At 40.6% G+C, this 16,415-nt stretch overlaps 1 protein-coding gene across 1 annotated transcript; it reads right to left on the bottom strand.

The window, feature by feature from the left end:
* Nucleotides 1-128: 128 nt before the first annotated feature.
* On the bottom strand, nt 129-15,413 carry parp12a (poly (ADP-ribose) polymerase family, member 12a). Its single transcript, XM_088646695.1, has 12 exons — nt 14,999-15,413; nt 13,246-13,381; nt 11,636-11,897; nt 10,547-10,648; nt 8,573-8,705; nt 6,954-7,122; nt 6,665-6,782; nt 6,423-6,513; nt 5,593-5,677; nt 4,050-4,180; nt 3,273-3,424; nt 129-1,566 (listed from the first exon to the last, which is right to left on the bottom strand). The coding sequence occupies exons 1-12, from the start codon at nt 15,325-15,327 to the stop codon at nt 1,313-1,315; spliced, it is 1,962 nt and encodes a 653-aa protein (XP_088502821.1). The 5' UTR covers nt 15,328-15,413; the 3' UTR covers nt 129-1,312.
* Between the last annotated feature and the right edge of the window lie 1,002 nt (nt 15,414-16,415).

Below are 16,415 nucleotides of genomic sequence, written 5' to 3'. Positions count from 1 at the left end.
GCAGATTTGAATGCTCAAAGGTCACATAGATTCTTGTACCCACATTCATGTATTTCCCTATTTCCTCTTATCTTAATGAAACCATGTGAACACATTCCAGTAGAGAAGTGAAATAAGGAAGAGATCTATTTATATTTGGAATGTCGGTCTTTAATAATACCAATACAATGCAATACAATAAGGGCACATACAGTATACAATACAGGTGACAATTCTACAAAAACTTTGTATGTTTATACTGAGATGGGTAATGGGGGAACAATATAGACCTGGAGAATCCAATATGATTGTTGCTGCTGGATATTCAAATCCAAGGCCCAAGTCCAGTCATGTGCCTGAGATGTGTCCTAATCACAAGGTGCAAATTGACACGAGTTTCTCAGTGGACAGTCTACCAGACACCTGGGTCAAAATCCTGGTAAAACTTAAAATTGTAAAAGATTCAAAAAGAAAAACACTATGCTAATGTACAGAATAACAAGTGTAGATTTTAAAACAAAGACATGTTGAGATGATGTAATAAGCCAATAAGATCTTACAGCATTGATAAACAGATTAAATCAAATTGCAAAAATAATATATACTGTAGTAGCTGATGTAAAATAATTCAAAGGTTAGTGTCAAGCTTCTCACACTAATTGGACCAATAATAGTGACAGGTTAAAGGAGCTGAATCAATTTAGTCTTGGAACAAGAGATTATCAGTGTTACGGCATCAATTAATCCTCATTATTCAATCTCCCCTATTTAAACCCTCTGTTCACTCCTAGTCCTCGCTTGGTATTAGGAATCTATCTGCCTCCTGAGCTTGCATTGTCCTCAAAACCTCTGGTTTTTGCAGATTTGTTATCAATTTTAAAGTCAGTGCTAAAGTTTATCTTTTGTCTTTCTTTCATCTGGTATAAGGAACCTTTTTGAACATGGTAAGAAATACTAGAACAAATAGATCATAATCAGAATGAAAGAAAACTTTTTTCTGCATTATCACTATTTCTATCGCAATAAATGTAAAACATAAAAGCAGCGCCTTGCCGTCGCGTGAATACCATTCTTTCTCCTTTCTCATTTCGTCCAGGCGTTTTTACACAGTACCTTATTTTTAATTCCAAATTTGTATATAAATCAGTAAGTTTGCAAAAGACAGTGGAACTTCTCGGTCTCTAAACCCCGAACATTATTTAAAGCACTGTGAAGGCAATCACATACAAAACAAAAACATAACAGAGAAAGGAAGATACGTTTCAATAGACTGTTGTGTTTTTTTGGAAATCTCTTTAAGATACCATTTCAGTATCCTGGGTGTCTGGGGCTTTTAGCTGTACTCAATTAGATACTCGGGGTAGATCTGGTGTTTCTCAAAGATCACAAAAATCGATGGGTTGGATGTCGAGTTGACACAGCTGTCGTAAAAGACCGAATTGCCTTCTTTTAAAGGAGGACGCAGATAGCCGCTGTTTCCTTGAGTGAAGTCTCCGACCAAGACTCGTGCTACAAACATAATCCTGCTGCCGGTCGTAGGCTTGGAATAGCTGTGGGAATACGAAGCATCCCTGGCAAAGTAGCTTCCTGTAAAACATCGACAGATAATGTCCTATCCTATTCCCACTGCAAATCGTTCAAACTTGCTCAAGGACAGTCCCTCCTGTCTTACCATGTCAAGGGTTAACCACTTTAAGGCAATAAGATCGGGATTCAAAAGTTCCATTTTGCTATTATGTATACAGCAAAACCTCAACATTCGTGACGTTTGCGATTTTGCCTGCTCGTGCGAAATTATTAATAATAACTCAAGATGAGGTGCAGGGAGGGATAAGGGTGGCCTCTGCTGGGAGAAAACAGAATTGCGCCCAGGTGATCACAAAAATGAACGTACTGTAGTCGTAGTGATAATTATAATAATAATTCCTTACACTTATGTAGTGCTTTTCTGGACACTCCACTCAAAGCGCATTACAGGTAAAGGGGATTCCCCTCCACCACCACCAATGTGCATCAGCTATCAGTGGGGAGGAGAACAGAGCGAGGAAGGTAATTCATAGACAGATTATTAAAAGGCCAATGGGAAATTTGGCCAGGACGCCGGGGTTACACCCCTTACTCTTTTCGAGAAATGCCCTGTGAAAGCACGGCACCTTTTTACAGTATAGTGTCCACTTTGGTGACCACTTTAGCTGCATTAGTGGACTACATTTGCCTAGTCAAGGCCTCTTCAACTACTTCACTTTACCTGCATCCAGATTTCAGTACTCATTTCCATTAAAAATACTTATTACCAAGAATAACCAGCAGTATTTCTGAAATGGTTCACAATTACTACAAGCTGTAGTAATAAGGAACCAACTCTGTTTTCCCCATAAGGCATTAAGTACCGCATCTGTGACTTCGCTATTGGCGGAGATTTCAAGGTACCCTTGAGAATACTGAGGTTTTACAGCTCTGGTAGTACTACTGAGGTAGTAGCAGCTCTGGTTAACCAGCTCTGTGCCGCCACTTGGAGAAACCGAATTTGAACCTGCGATAATTGAGCTTAATCCATGCTCTGGAAATCCCCTGTTACTGGCTGAGCAATTCACGGGGTCCCACATTTACAATTATTTTTAAATGTACTGCACTGCAATACTTTCTCTTTCAGCTTTCGGGAGTGAGTCAGAAATTGGGTACAAGAGCAATGACATTTTGCTCTTCAGAACCCAAACTCCCCTGTTCCATATTTGGCCGAAATGCAATATATTTTGTGGAGGTTATGTATTCTGGTTCTGTCCTCTCTATCTTTTCTTGCTGTTCTATAATTAAGTATCTTTATAGAACATTTTCACAATCACAAGTTAAGGATGTACCCACAATAAATCGTATAGCTTTCACATTTTTTACTCCATCTGATTAATATTAAACACGGGGTTTTGAAAAAAAGCTCTTTGTTGAGCTATGGACATACGAATATTACATTAAGCTTCTCAGAGACGACTAAACTATTTACATTGTGTTGTCAGGGTATTATTAACCCATTATTATTTACTAGATTAAAGCAGTCCCTTTACAAAGACAGGTAATGCTTTTATTAAAAAGTCTGGTATTCGTTAGTCAAGAGTCTTATGTTAAAGTAAAGACTTCTGTTAAACCAAACTTTGGGGAAACTGGGTGAGGACCTTTTACTACAAACAAGTGAAACATTTTGTTCAGTCTCTCAGGCTTTCTTTTGAAATTGACAGGATAACTGACACAAGTATGAAAGGAGGGTGCGACAGCCTTCAACAAATACAGACCCCACTTACCTTTCCCATACAGTGAACCGTGCACACCACAGACTCTCCAGTCAAAGTTCTGCTCACAGATGGCCTCAATGAAGGACTTTTCTGTGCCGTGAAACAAAAACCGCTCCAGCACTGAGTTTCCCCCATTTCTCTTCATCATTTTATCTTTCTGCCTAAGTAAAACAAAAGGTGAGGCATCGAAACAAGATGAAAACCTGGCAGATATTGTTGCATTTATGCTATTTTTTTTTTTATTAAACGCAAGATTATCAGAGCAATTTAAATAAGCACTTAACTGGTGAGACATTTGATTTTGCTCCACTGGACACAACCTGCTGCACCCACTTTCACTTATGGGGTAAGGGATGTAATCTATTTTCTGCATCTTGAAAAAATCAGATTTCACCTCCAATGGCTCTGTTTCAGAATTTTATTCTGCCTGGCAGTCCCTCGTAAACATCTTTAAGAGCTTGCAGACTGTGGCTTTCCTTCTCTGTGCTTCCAATGCTTTTTCTTCCTCTTTTTCCTGCAGTTTTCTCTTTATTTCACACCTCTTTATTTCTTCTCATTCTTTCCTCTTTTCATATTAATGTTGGATTTACACAGTTTGTTTAGGTACCTAGTCTGCCGTATCATGTGGATTGTTCACACTTATTCGTTACTGTATTATGGTAGCATGTAATATTGTCTTGTCTTCTCTGAAAATTCAATAAACACTTTGAACATAATCTGATAGGCAGGTGCTATGCAGATTTTGCTGTTCTTACAGACCTGATAGTCATCCTAAAGTTAACATACCACTGGAACATCTTCCAGAGAGATGGATTCTGGATCCTCTGAATCGAGTGGATGACATTTCTTGCCATTGTTCTTCTGAAGAGGGTTTCCACTTGTGTGAATTCCTCAACAGACTTTTCTAGTTTAATCAGCTGGTAAGAAATACAATTGGAATAAGTCAATAAATAAGAGCATTTGTTTTACACTGCTCACAACGTACGCTATTACAACTTTCAATAAAAACCATCTCCAGTTTTCTTTATCATTTTAAAAGTTTAACTTTTTTACCTTTACCTTTTACCCTTTTAACCCTTTTTTTACCTTTGTACCACTGACAGCCTCACTATGTCTAAATATCTCTAATGTTCTCAGACATCTTTGTAAATGAAGAAGTGATGTGTCTTGTTCTTCACTGGGTTTGCTACTTTCAAGGCTTAAGATGTGCTTCTAGATGTGAAATAGTAAGAATTTAGCACATTTCATACATTGGTACAAGAGTCGTAGGATTGCAGATGGTACCACACGATGAGGACAAATTGTTCTTCTAGTTCATGATGATTGATTGCTTGCACTTATATAGCACTTTTCTGGACACTCCACTCAAAGCGCATTACAGGTAATGGGACTCCCCTCCACCACCACCAATGTGCAGCATCCACCTGGATGATGCAATGGCGCCAGAACGCTCACCACACATCAGCTATCAGTGAGGAGGAGAGCAGAATAAATGAAGCCAATTCATAGATAGGGATTCTTAGGAGGCCATGATTGGTAAAGGCCAATGGGAAATTTGGCCAGGACGCCGGGGTTACACCCCTACTCTTCTCGAGAAACTCCCTGGGATTTTAATGACCACAGAGAGTCAGGACCTCGGTTTAACATCTCTTCCGAAGGACGGCGCCTGTTTACAGTATAGTATCCCTGTCACTATACTGGGGTATTAGGATGCACATGAATCGCAGGGAGAGCGCCCCCTGCTGGCCCCACTAACACCTCTTCCAGCAGCAACCTTAGTTTTTCCCAGGAGGTCTCCCATTCAGAGACTGACCAGGCTCACACCTGCTTAGCTTCAGTGGGTTGCCAGTTGTGAGTTGCAGAGTGATATGGCTGCTGGCATATCACTTGTTGCGTCTACCATACAATTAGTTCCCTTCAGCTGTATTTTGACATCACAACTTTGCTCAATTTAGTGCATGTACTCAGTCGTTTTGTTCTTCTAAGATGGTTTTCTTGAAATTCTAAACTCTTTAAAGTCCTTAAGACTTAGTGTAACAAGCTGAGGGAGCCATTGGGAGCTGCACAGATCTGAAGAAAACTGGTGAGGTACTGTCCAAAATGTCATCCGCGACACTAACACACTTCAAGAAGACTTTCTTTTCATAACTAATTTATACTGACAAACTTTGCAAACAACCCAAAACAGACTCTTGTACAATTAATGGGACACAAAACAGGAAAGTAACTGAATACCCCCCAGAAGATTAGATGATAACATTCATGAAAAATCCCAAACCGTTCACTATTCAGTCACTGAAACAGCATCCTACAACAATAATAATAATACCTTATATTCACAGTCTAGCAGAGCACTCTTGTCCCAGTGAGACGGAACAGAGACATCCGTGGAATGTGGTGTATATGAAGATCCCCTTTGCGTTAAACAAAACAAGAATGGAAACGACATTAGCAATGAGAACCTGCACTGAGGAGGAATGAAGCTTGATCCAAATGCAGTACTGTGCAAAAATCTTGCTCTTACATTTTTTTATTTCATTCAATATTTTTTTTTTCTTCACACAGAAACAAAATTCTATGGCAGGCTTCTACCGAATTTTTTTATTTTGTTATGAATGTACTTTGATATCGTAAAAATCCTACATTTTAGATGAGGAAGAGCAACAACTAATGATACCAAAGAATAAAACCTAACTACATCTATTACATAGAACTGATAATTTGTGATGAATTAGCAACAGCAAAACTTCATAATGCCAGCTCATAGTTGATCGTGAGTTCTTGTGATCTATTTTTGAAGATTCTGGTCAATGTAAATGAAAGATTGCTAAATGTCAAGTTTGGTTCCTCTCACTTTGGTGTCTTTACTTTTTATTAAGACCAGTCAAAGTTGCTACAATAACAGAAAGCACTAGTGGAAGCTCTAGTTGCTACAATGTGAATGGCTGATGCTCAAGACATTTTTAAGGCTGTTTAAGGTTTTGCACATCAGTGAACAAACAGGACCATGGATAACACATTCACATGGACAATGAATTTACACCAATATTAAAAATTATAATTTGACAATTAACATTTGTATGGGGTTCACAATATAGTCTTCTTGTCCAGCATTAGGTTAGCCTGCACCATGATAAAATGAAAAGGTTTTTTAAGTACCTCTTTCTCTCCACATCTTGCACAGAAACAAGTCTTGGCCTCCTTCTCACCTCTCTCTTTGTTTTATACTTCTGATTCTGCTGATACATATCTGAAAGGCACAAACCACGTTGCAAAGATTAAACAAATGTATCTGCTTAAGAAAACAGCTGAGCCCTGGTAACAGAACTACCTCCTCTTAAGAACTTAATAAATCTCCAATGCAACATGATAAAGATGTGTGTGAACAAACAGGTACCTACCTTTAAAGAAGAGAATGTAATCACGATTACCCACGCTGAAGGGAAAGTTGCTTTCAGTACCAGCTAAGTACACATTCTCCAAGGTTTTTGATGTGACTGTTGACACTACCTGCTTGTCCTGCAAGAACCAAAAAATCCCAAATGAGTCCATATCTCCAGAAGTACAGTACTTAAAAAGCATGAGTGTAGTGATATTCACATGTTCTCAATAATCACCTAGATCAGGTTTTAAACTCACGGGGTCCTATTTTTAAGCAAAAATACTGTCAGTGAAACAGAGGTGACTCACTGGGCAGCCATACTCCACCCACTTCCCGAACTCGTTCTTCCAGTACCAGACCCACTCTGTTGTGAGGATGACGTGTGGAGGTTTGGTGACAGAGGAGGCTGTGGAGAGACGCCTGACTTCAGCCGGGCCGCAGGTCATGGTGAGGAAATTCACAGCTGGAGATCCCAGACTATCAACACAAACAAGCCCTGCTAAGTACTTTTAAGAAAGGGAAACTTTCTTCGACACAGGTGGCTCATACTGTTTCAGCTATGGCGGCTATTGAAGTGTCTTTAAGTATCTAGGGACAACAGTCAGCATCAATGTCAACATTTTCAGTTCTCAGTGCTTCAAAGCCAGGAGATGTTTATGAGATGTAGGGGCATAGGATTTACAGAACAAAGCAATCCTCAGGTTTACCTTAGTTATCTAAATTCTTGGTAAATCATTAAGAGTGATAACAGTCCAGGAACACAGCACAAAAGGGCAGATACAGAGAGAGCAGGGAGAGGAGGACACAGAAAGGACAGAAGGGAAGTGACAAGAAAGAGGAGAGGGAGAGAGAAGGCAAGAGCTCCTTGTCCAGATCATCCAGAAGGATCAGATTTAAGTTGTTGTGCTGTTGTTTTTAGGAAACTCTTGATTTCCTGTATGGAGAATCCCTCAGTTAGAAAACGGCCTCTCCTGGCTGGTGGGTGCATTTTTAGGATAGAGAGATAGGTTCCCATGCATTTTGTAGTATAATAATAATAATAATAATAATAATAATAATTGCTTACACTTATATAGCGCTTTTCTGGACACTCCACTCAAAGCTCAGGTATTACAGATAACGGGGACTCCCCTCCACCACCACCAATGTGCAGCACCACCTGGATGATGCGACAGCAGCCATAGTGTGCCAGAATGTTCACCACACACCAGCTCTCAGTGAGGAGGAGAGCAGAGTAATGAAGCCAATTCATAGATGGGGATTATTAGGAGGCCATGATTGGTAAGGGCCAATGGGAAATTTGGCCTTGATGCCGGGGTTACACTACAAACCTAGTATCCAGGTTTACAGAGAGAAAAGAGATTTAACTGTAGGTTGTGTGCTGTTAAGTCAGCATTCCTGAGTTATCTTCACAGCAGCAATTTTAGTTTGAATGATCCGTGACCCATCTGTCACTGCAGTACAATTATTCAATCCATCCATTTTCTAACTGCTTTATCCAGGGTTTAGGGGGGACGCCCAAGCCTACGCTGGAAAGCAACAGGCACAAGGTGGGATACAATCTGGAAGGGACACCAGTCCATCGCAGGGCTCCCGTAGACACAGATGCACACACTCACACTACAGCCTATTTCTCCCAGGAGCCAATTAACACACTAGTATGTCTTTGGACCGTGTGAAGAAACCAGAGCACCTGGAGGAAACCCACGCGAACATGAGGAGAACATGCAAACTCCACACAGACAGCACCCCAGGAACTAAACCCAGGGCCCCAGCACTGCAGAGCAGCAATGCTAACCACAACACCACTGTGCTGTCCTGGTACAAATATTAATCAATTTAAAAATAAATCTTTAAATATTACCCTTCAAAATGATTAAATACTGGAAATATCTTATGGTAAATTATCAAGTATCATGTATGGTACCTTGTTGAATTTTCTGGGTTGCAGTATGCCTTTTCAATTTCTTCCATGTTGGTAAGATTTTTCCAGGTTGTCCCATCGCTGTCTAAGATCTCCCACTTGTAAGGCAGATGGTAGTGAACACGAACACACTTATCTGGAGAAAACAGGAGAGCAACAGGAGCCCATATGTTACAAAACACATTGCAGGTAATGAGGACATGTATATATGGTAGAATAACCAGTATTTTAACCAATAAAAGCTAAACTCCTGCTGTATACAGAATCCATTTGTCAATCATAATGTCAAATAACTGTTGTAGACAGGTGCAAGGTTTGAAGTTCGGAGACATTGAGCTGTCATGCTGTTTTCATTCTGAATGACTCTGGTTGTTTTGCTAGAGAGTGATGCAATGTCACAGGACAGTAACAGTTCAGTATTGGAGTGCTGATACGGCATTATACTGTAGATTACTGCTCCAAGGCAGAATTAACCCCCTATTAATAATAATAATAATAATAATAATAATTGCTTACACTTATATAGTGCTTTTCTGGACACTCCACTCAAAGCGCTTTACAGGTAATGGGGACTCCCCTCCACCACCACCAATGTGCAGCACCCACCTGGATAATGTGACGGCAGCCATAGTGCGCCAGAACGCTCACCACACATCAGCTATCAGTGGGGAGGAGAGCAGAGTAATGAAGCCAATTCATAGAGGATAATTAGGAGGCCATGATTGGTAAGGGCCAATGGGAAATTTGGCCAGGACGCCGGGGTTACACCCCTACTCTTTTCAAGAAATGCCCTGGGATTTTTAATGACCACAGAGAGTCAGGACCACGGTTTTACGTCTCATCTGAAGGACAGCGCCTGTTTACAGTATAGTGTCCCCGTCACTATACTGGGGCATTAGGACCCACATGGACCGCAGGGTGAGCGCCCCCTGCCGGCCCCACTAACACCTCTTCCAGCAGCAACCTTAGTTTTTCCCATAAGGTCTCCCATCCAGGTACTGACCAGGCTCACACCTGCTGAGCTTCAGTGGGGCTGCCATCTGGGAGTTGGTGATATGGCTGCTGGCAAAGTCGGTGAAAGTAGAAAGTGGGTGTTGAACCACAGACGTTCCAACACACGTGCACAATTTACCTTTTTTTGACCATATGCACTCAATTAAGAAAAATAAATCGGTTTTACTTTACTTTTTCCCTTATCTTCCTCAAAATGAAAACCCAAAATGTAAACCATGAGAACCCATGTTTACTTGCCATGTCATGAAAGATTCCACATAAAAATGACTCTTGAGAATCCTACAGATCATGTCCACTAAGAAATAAAGTACATAAAGATCATTCAAATGAATTTTAAATGGTTTAATTCTCCTTTGAAATATTCCCTACTGTAGTGTGTGCACTGGTGGCATAGCTGCCTATACTTAGCACGTAACCTTTGACAATTCCTAAGCACTGCATAACTGAAATTTGTTGCTAATGCATTGTTTTAGAGGTGGTAGTGAGGAGTAGTGATTCAGACTCTGGACTTACTGTATAACTAGAAGACTGTGAAACTAAATCCTAGGTGAGGCACTGTCATTATATTTAGAAGAAGAGTATTTCTCAGTTGCTCCAGTAAAAATACCATGTTGTACAGCCTTCTTAGCATAAACAGTCCTTACATGAAACATGCAAGAGACATATTGTATGTACTGTAAGTGAAGCACCACAATAAAAGTCCTCTAAAAAGTGTGGCGTGTAACACTGATATAATTGTGATTCACAATTATTTTTCTGTCAGCTTGGAGACATCCTCCTCAATGCCACTTCATATGTTGAAAAGTGATTGGTGAACAGAAAAAGCCACATAGGCAGGAACAGAAGCAGCAGGCAACACATTCATTGAAATATATCAAAGGGAAGAAAAAGGAAGAAAACAATGTACTGTAACTGGATGTTGCCACAGCACTGGCAAATGCTGAAAAAATCCCAGCACCTCACCTTTGAAACTGCAGTGTTTTCGGATGAAAAACAAGCAGATTTCCTTCCTGTCCACTTCATTGACAGAGCTAGTTGACACATGTCTCAGGCGCTCTTTCTTTCCTATGGACACAGTAAGAGTTTAAAGAAACTGACTGCGCAGTGATGACATTGTGGTGTAAGATAAAAGTCAGGGGAACTGTTTCTTCCACTGGGGATACTCAGCTGAGTTTGCTTTAAATACTCTGGTAATTTTACATTGATTTAATTGAAAATTAAACATGTCTACCCATCCTTGCATTTTCTAAACTCTTTATCTAAGGCAAGGTTGTGGGAGATCTGGAGCCTAGCTGGCAAGCAACACATATAGGATAGGACACATCCAACATGGGGCTGCTGTTCATCACAGGGCAGACACACAGACACAAGCCCGCACTTACTCAAACCAAGGCCAGATTTGCCAAAAGCCAATTAACCTACCAGAACTGTTTGTCTTTGGACTGTGGGAGGAAATTCAAGCACCTGGTGGAAACGCATGTGAACACAGGGAGAACATGCAAACTCCACACAGATAGTGCCCCAGGTTTGGAATTGTACCCAGGACCCCAGTACTACGAGACAGCAGTGCTAACCACTGCACCACCCTCTAAACATGTCCATGCTAGATTAAATTACTTTAGAGTTTTAGGTCCAAATATTTAAATCACCTTGGTGCTTAAGTCTAGAATGGTAAGAGATTGAATATAGGGCCCTTGGATATTATAACATTTGTCTTACTCATAGATTTCACTGTTTTGTGGACCCAGTAGGCATTTTACAATTTAATACATGTTTAAGGCTTACAACAGATACATTAGAACTGACAGATGGTGTACTGTAGAGCACACACGTCAGAGCTGGAAGCACGATTATGTGAAATAGCACGTTAATGAATCAGATTAAAAACAAATTAGACATGGCCATTTAGTTCTCAGGGCTACAGGTACAGGAGTGTCACTTCACTCTCATACTACGGAACCTGTAATCTTCAAATACATTCATTCAAAGAAAAACTCCATTCAAATGATCAAGGCTTTCTGTCGTCTCATCAAACGGATCGATTGTCCTCACCTTTTGCTGGAGTCTGAGCAGAGCTGTCAATCCTGTACTTGTTCTTATAAATGGCAGGCAGGATATGGATTTTTTCTGCACTGAGGCCCCTGCCTGACAAAATATTCCGGGCATTCGTGTCAAATGAGTGGAACCTCTTGCAATTGCCACCAAACTTGCAGTCTCCTTGTATGTAGTGCTGGCAGACATGAAGGTTGGTGCACCTCTCCTTGAAGGTACAGGACCCATATGGCCCACTGCCCTTATTGTAATGAAGGCAGATCTGTGAAGTATGAACAACAAATAATTAATTATACTTGTATTCCTAGATTATCCCAATATTCCATATTGCAATTCTATTGTATTGTATTCTACTTCCCAGCTGACCGAAACAGTGAAGTCGCTTGTTTAAAATGTAAGGCTGAGCACTGTATGGCCAAGACAGTTCTGGTTCAAGCTTCGGGACCATCATTTGTAACTCAACTTTCCCCCTGGCTATTGGTGCAATAGTAACTCCTGCGGACAGCCAAGCACCTGCAGGATGATGGCTCACAGTGTCATCAGTGATAGATGTGTCACTCCTACAATCAGTAGTAACGCTCCTGTCAGCACTATGGATCTGCAGAGTGTCAGATGACCAAAGGTTCTGACTGCTGGTGATGTCAGGGGTGCCTAACTGCAGGCCAACTCACTACTGTACATGCAGAGTAGGAGTTGTAGCCAGCTGGCCAAGCTGACATATAATTGGTAGTCCCAACGAGAGAATAACTGGCTAATCCACATTTTAAAACCAAAACATAGGCAATATAGCAATATAGTTTATGGAACTTATTAGTAGCAAACTTCAGATAATATCAAATTTTAACATAATAAAATAATAAGGGGAGAATAAGGAAAGGATTCATTTTAAGCTCACTAATTTCTAAATTTCTAAGACTAGAAACAGTAGTTCTTCGGTGCCATTTTTGGGGAAGAAGGACAATGCTCACTGACACTAATGTCTGCTACAGGGGTCCTCACGCAATAGTGCTCAGCCAGTTAAGTAATACCCTTGGGATTCCAACAAGTGCTATTTTCTGGATTTTAATTTGGAATCTTCAGACTATAGGAGATTTCTACACATTCTGGGAAGAAGCCTACATGAGAAGAACCAGCAGACACAGCTGCTAATATAAACTGCTGTATTAAAAGAACTGCATCTCTTTAGTTGACCATGAAGGCAATTCAAAGGAGAATGGGTAAAAGTTACGTAGACTGGGTAAACAAGGGGACTATTTAGATTCAAGAGTGGCACAAGGACACTGGCCTACACATAGAAAATAAAAGGGAAAAGGTTTAAGGTGAGGAAAAGGACATGGTTCTTTACAAAAAGAGTTGTGGGTGACGGCAACAGGCCTCCCAGCCAGGGGGTCCAGAAAAAAAAATGTTTCCTTGCAGAAGCCGCTGGCTAAAATATTCAATGTTGTAACTCATAAAATGACCTACCGTAGGTGGACTGAATAGCCTACTCTTGTTCATGACCGTTCTTCTAAGTTGTTATATGACTTTTTAAAAGCATTTTATTGAAACCGATTTAAGGATTTGTCAAGTCTTTTTGTGGAACCCACACTGCCTTGTCCTGAGAGCCTCACCTCAGGCAGAAGGTAGGAGTCGTTCTGCAGCAGGAGCTGAAACAGCTCAGCTTCGTCCAGGTCTTGCAGAAAATGGGCTCTCAGAATGGCTCCATTGTGGTCCGAATGGATATCATGTGAGTTTCTGCATTTGTTCCTGAAAAACAAATTTGAAAAGAGGAAGTTTTAGAGTGCCCTACCGTTAAAGGTAGTGCTGTGCAATAGGGCTCAAGGAGAAGAGAAAAATCAAATATTTATATTCTACTTACCACCATCAGTCTCAGCTCCACCCTAGCTCACCTGATTCAAGTAAGTCAACAATCCAGAATATTAAGTAGCAGTTTTATTTCAAGAAATGTCTCTACTGCCTCTTAATCTAGTTTCCCATCTAAATATTCTATGAACTGTTGCTGAGAAGCAGCTCCTGACTTAAAATCAGGGTACTGACATACATTACCCACACAAACCTCAGGGTGAGCACCCCCTGCTGGCCCCACTAACACCTCTTCCAGCAGCAGCCTTAGTTTTGTACAGGAGGTCTCCCATCCAGGTACTGACCAGGCTCACACCCGCTGAGCTCAAGTGGCTTGTCAGTTGTGAGCTGTCCGGTGATATGGCTTCTGCCAAAGTGTACAGTAGCTGCAATCAATTGTCCCTATGAATACTGGCTGCTTTATAGTACCACCTCTGCCAACGAACGTGGAACGTTCTTATGAATAGCTCGAGATATAGTGCCTACCCATAAAAAACATCAGACGCTCTGCCTATTTTCTCAACCAGTTACAATAATACTGTAAAATAAAATCTACATTTTAATTGCAAAATACTGTATCACTATGCTGTATACTGTAAATATATTACACAATGTCTTTAGCAGATAAACTTTAAAAAACATTTTTAAGTTTATCACTAGGACCCACTTAAATGTTAAAAAACACCCCTTTTCCTTTTATTTCCATGACACCCATGAATGCAGTCGGGTTCTTCTGAGTAGCACCTCTTTCTGTAAAGTTTTTCCAAAAAAAGCAAATCGATTATCCAAGCCTCTGCATTCCGAATAAGTGTGAAAGTGACAAGCACTCACACATTTAACAGTATAATAACCAATGAAATATGCAGAAATTTAATTCCCTTTCAAAATGGGAAACCAGGTAATAAAACATAGAAGTCAATCATAACCAAGTCCAAGTCGATGCAACGTAAGCGGGGAAGTGCGTACACTGGTTCAAGCGAGGAAACGCGTGAACTTTGACTGCCAAGCGGCCGTCACGGCCCATCTCTACAAACACATATCTTCCTGTGAGATCACACCGAGCTCAATTTGTTTAAGAAAAAAAAAAGCCTTCATTGAAAAGTGGGAAGAGAAGTAGTCAAGTAACTGGAAAGCCGCATGACAACCCAAATTGAAACCGCAAACTTCCAACAGGGTATAGCAACAGGCGCTTCCGCAGAATACATAATGCATTCGAGTTTGACACGATACTTTTAACATCAACCTTCATTTGGAGAATCTGTACAGAAGATAAATAAAGATATTAAACCAGGAAGAAGTGGCACTTCGCTATGTTAAGTGTTTTGCTGGGCAAATGTGGGGGTAGAGAGGTCAGTCAACTTACTGTCCTAAATCCGCATTGACTGTTTGAATACCGGTATTAATCTTATTATTTATTTTAATCATCGGTATTCAGGGGGTCGGTGCTTTAACATCCCCCCTTCACAGGATCACAAACTGCTCCAAAACCAGCTCAGTCCCCATCTCCGTCTCACGTCTTACCTTCCTTGGCCGTATCTGCAGTGACCGCAAACGAAATATCTGCACAGATGGAGATCTTCGCAGGTGTCACAGTCGGGATAACTTTTGCACAACCGCAGTCTTGTCTTGGCGACTATTATGCTATCAGGGCTCAGGTCGCACCCCGGGATATTTTCCTCTCTGCCCTGAACTATGACAAACCTACTGCTGTCGCTCAGGACGTCGAAGAGCCGCCGGTCTCCCACATTGCAACTCTGGCAGACAACACCCTTAAGCAGCCGATACTCCAGGCACCCCTGGTTTCTGCAAAGAGTTTTCGTGGCACAGTTAGAAATAACGAGTCCAGACATCTTGACAGAGAAACTCCTCCAGCTCTCACTCAGTTCCTCGCCCCCGGTTTCCAGACACCCCGAGAAATGAAACTGAAACGAAGAGCAAAGCAACTCCGTTTATCAAATCTCCAGCAGGGAGGGGGCAGTCTTTCCTTTCGTTCACGAACTGCACTTTATTTACAGTATGTACTGCTTGAGAATGTTCTTTTTTTCTGTTTTTATATTAGTCTAGTAAAGTTCAAAAAGCCGCTAAATCAAAAAGACGTAATAATCTGTCAAGTTCTACATATTCAAGAAATTACAACGTTTCTGACATTGTAGCATTGTTACAATTTCATTTTACATTGTTACAAATTGTAACATTTTTTCGTCTTGACAAAATAGAGTACAAATATTACGATTGGAAATAAATTCTAGAATAAGAAAGAGAAAATATATGTATATAATGCAAATTCTGCTAATTAAAATTCTAATTGGAAAAATGAGATATTACGTACTGTAACACCTAATATTATAGTTGCATAAAACTATACAACAGATTTAATTGGTTGCAACTGAAGGTAAACCGAAAGGGACATAGATTGCCTTAAGACCTACAGTACGTAAGTTTAGGCATTGATACAATTGGACAGCTTTAAAAATGTGATTCCTGTGAGTCAATTGCATACCTCCTCTTACTGACAGATTGCATCAGAATGACTTCACATTTTACACAGTGTTGTATGCAAGACTGTGTATCTACTGTATGTGTGTGCTTGGCGGGTTGTTCATGAAAGGAGAAGATATTCTTAACTGTCTTGAACTATGAACGAAAGTTCCAGTAAGGTTCCTTGGAGTACGGTAAGTTCTCTGCAAGTGCAGGAGTTAACATTCTTTCAGCAACAGTGAGATGGACACTGACACAACACAGCCTCAATGGGGATGGAGCTGTTCAGAAACATCTTGCTGAGGAGAGGAAAGACAATCAAAAGGATGAATCAAAGTTTCCCAAAGAGCAGACAAAATCCAATAACAGCAGCATCAAATTTGACCGTCTTGTAAATTATGTAAGTGTTTCTTTCTAAGTAAGGCTCACAGTAACTCAGGGAACTCTTATTTTGGGGGCA

The sequence above is a fragment of the Lepisosteus platostomus genome, chromosome 9 (genome assembly GCF_059453375.1).
Source record: "Lepisosteus platostomus isolate fLepPlt1 chromosome 9, fLepPlt1.hap1, whole genome shotgun sequence".
NCBI classification, from domain to species: Eukaryota; Metazoa; Chordata; class Actinopteri; order Semionotiformes; family Lepisosteidae; genus Lepisosteus; species Lepisosteus platostomus.
This window is presented reverse-complemented; position numbering and strand designations above follow the sequence as displayed.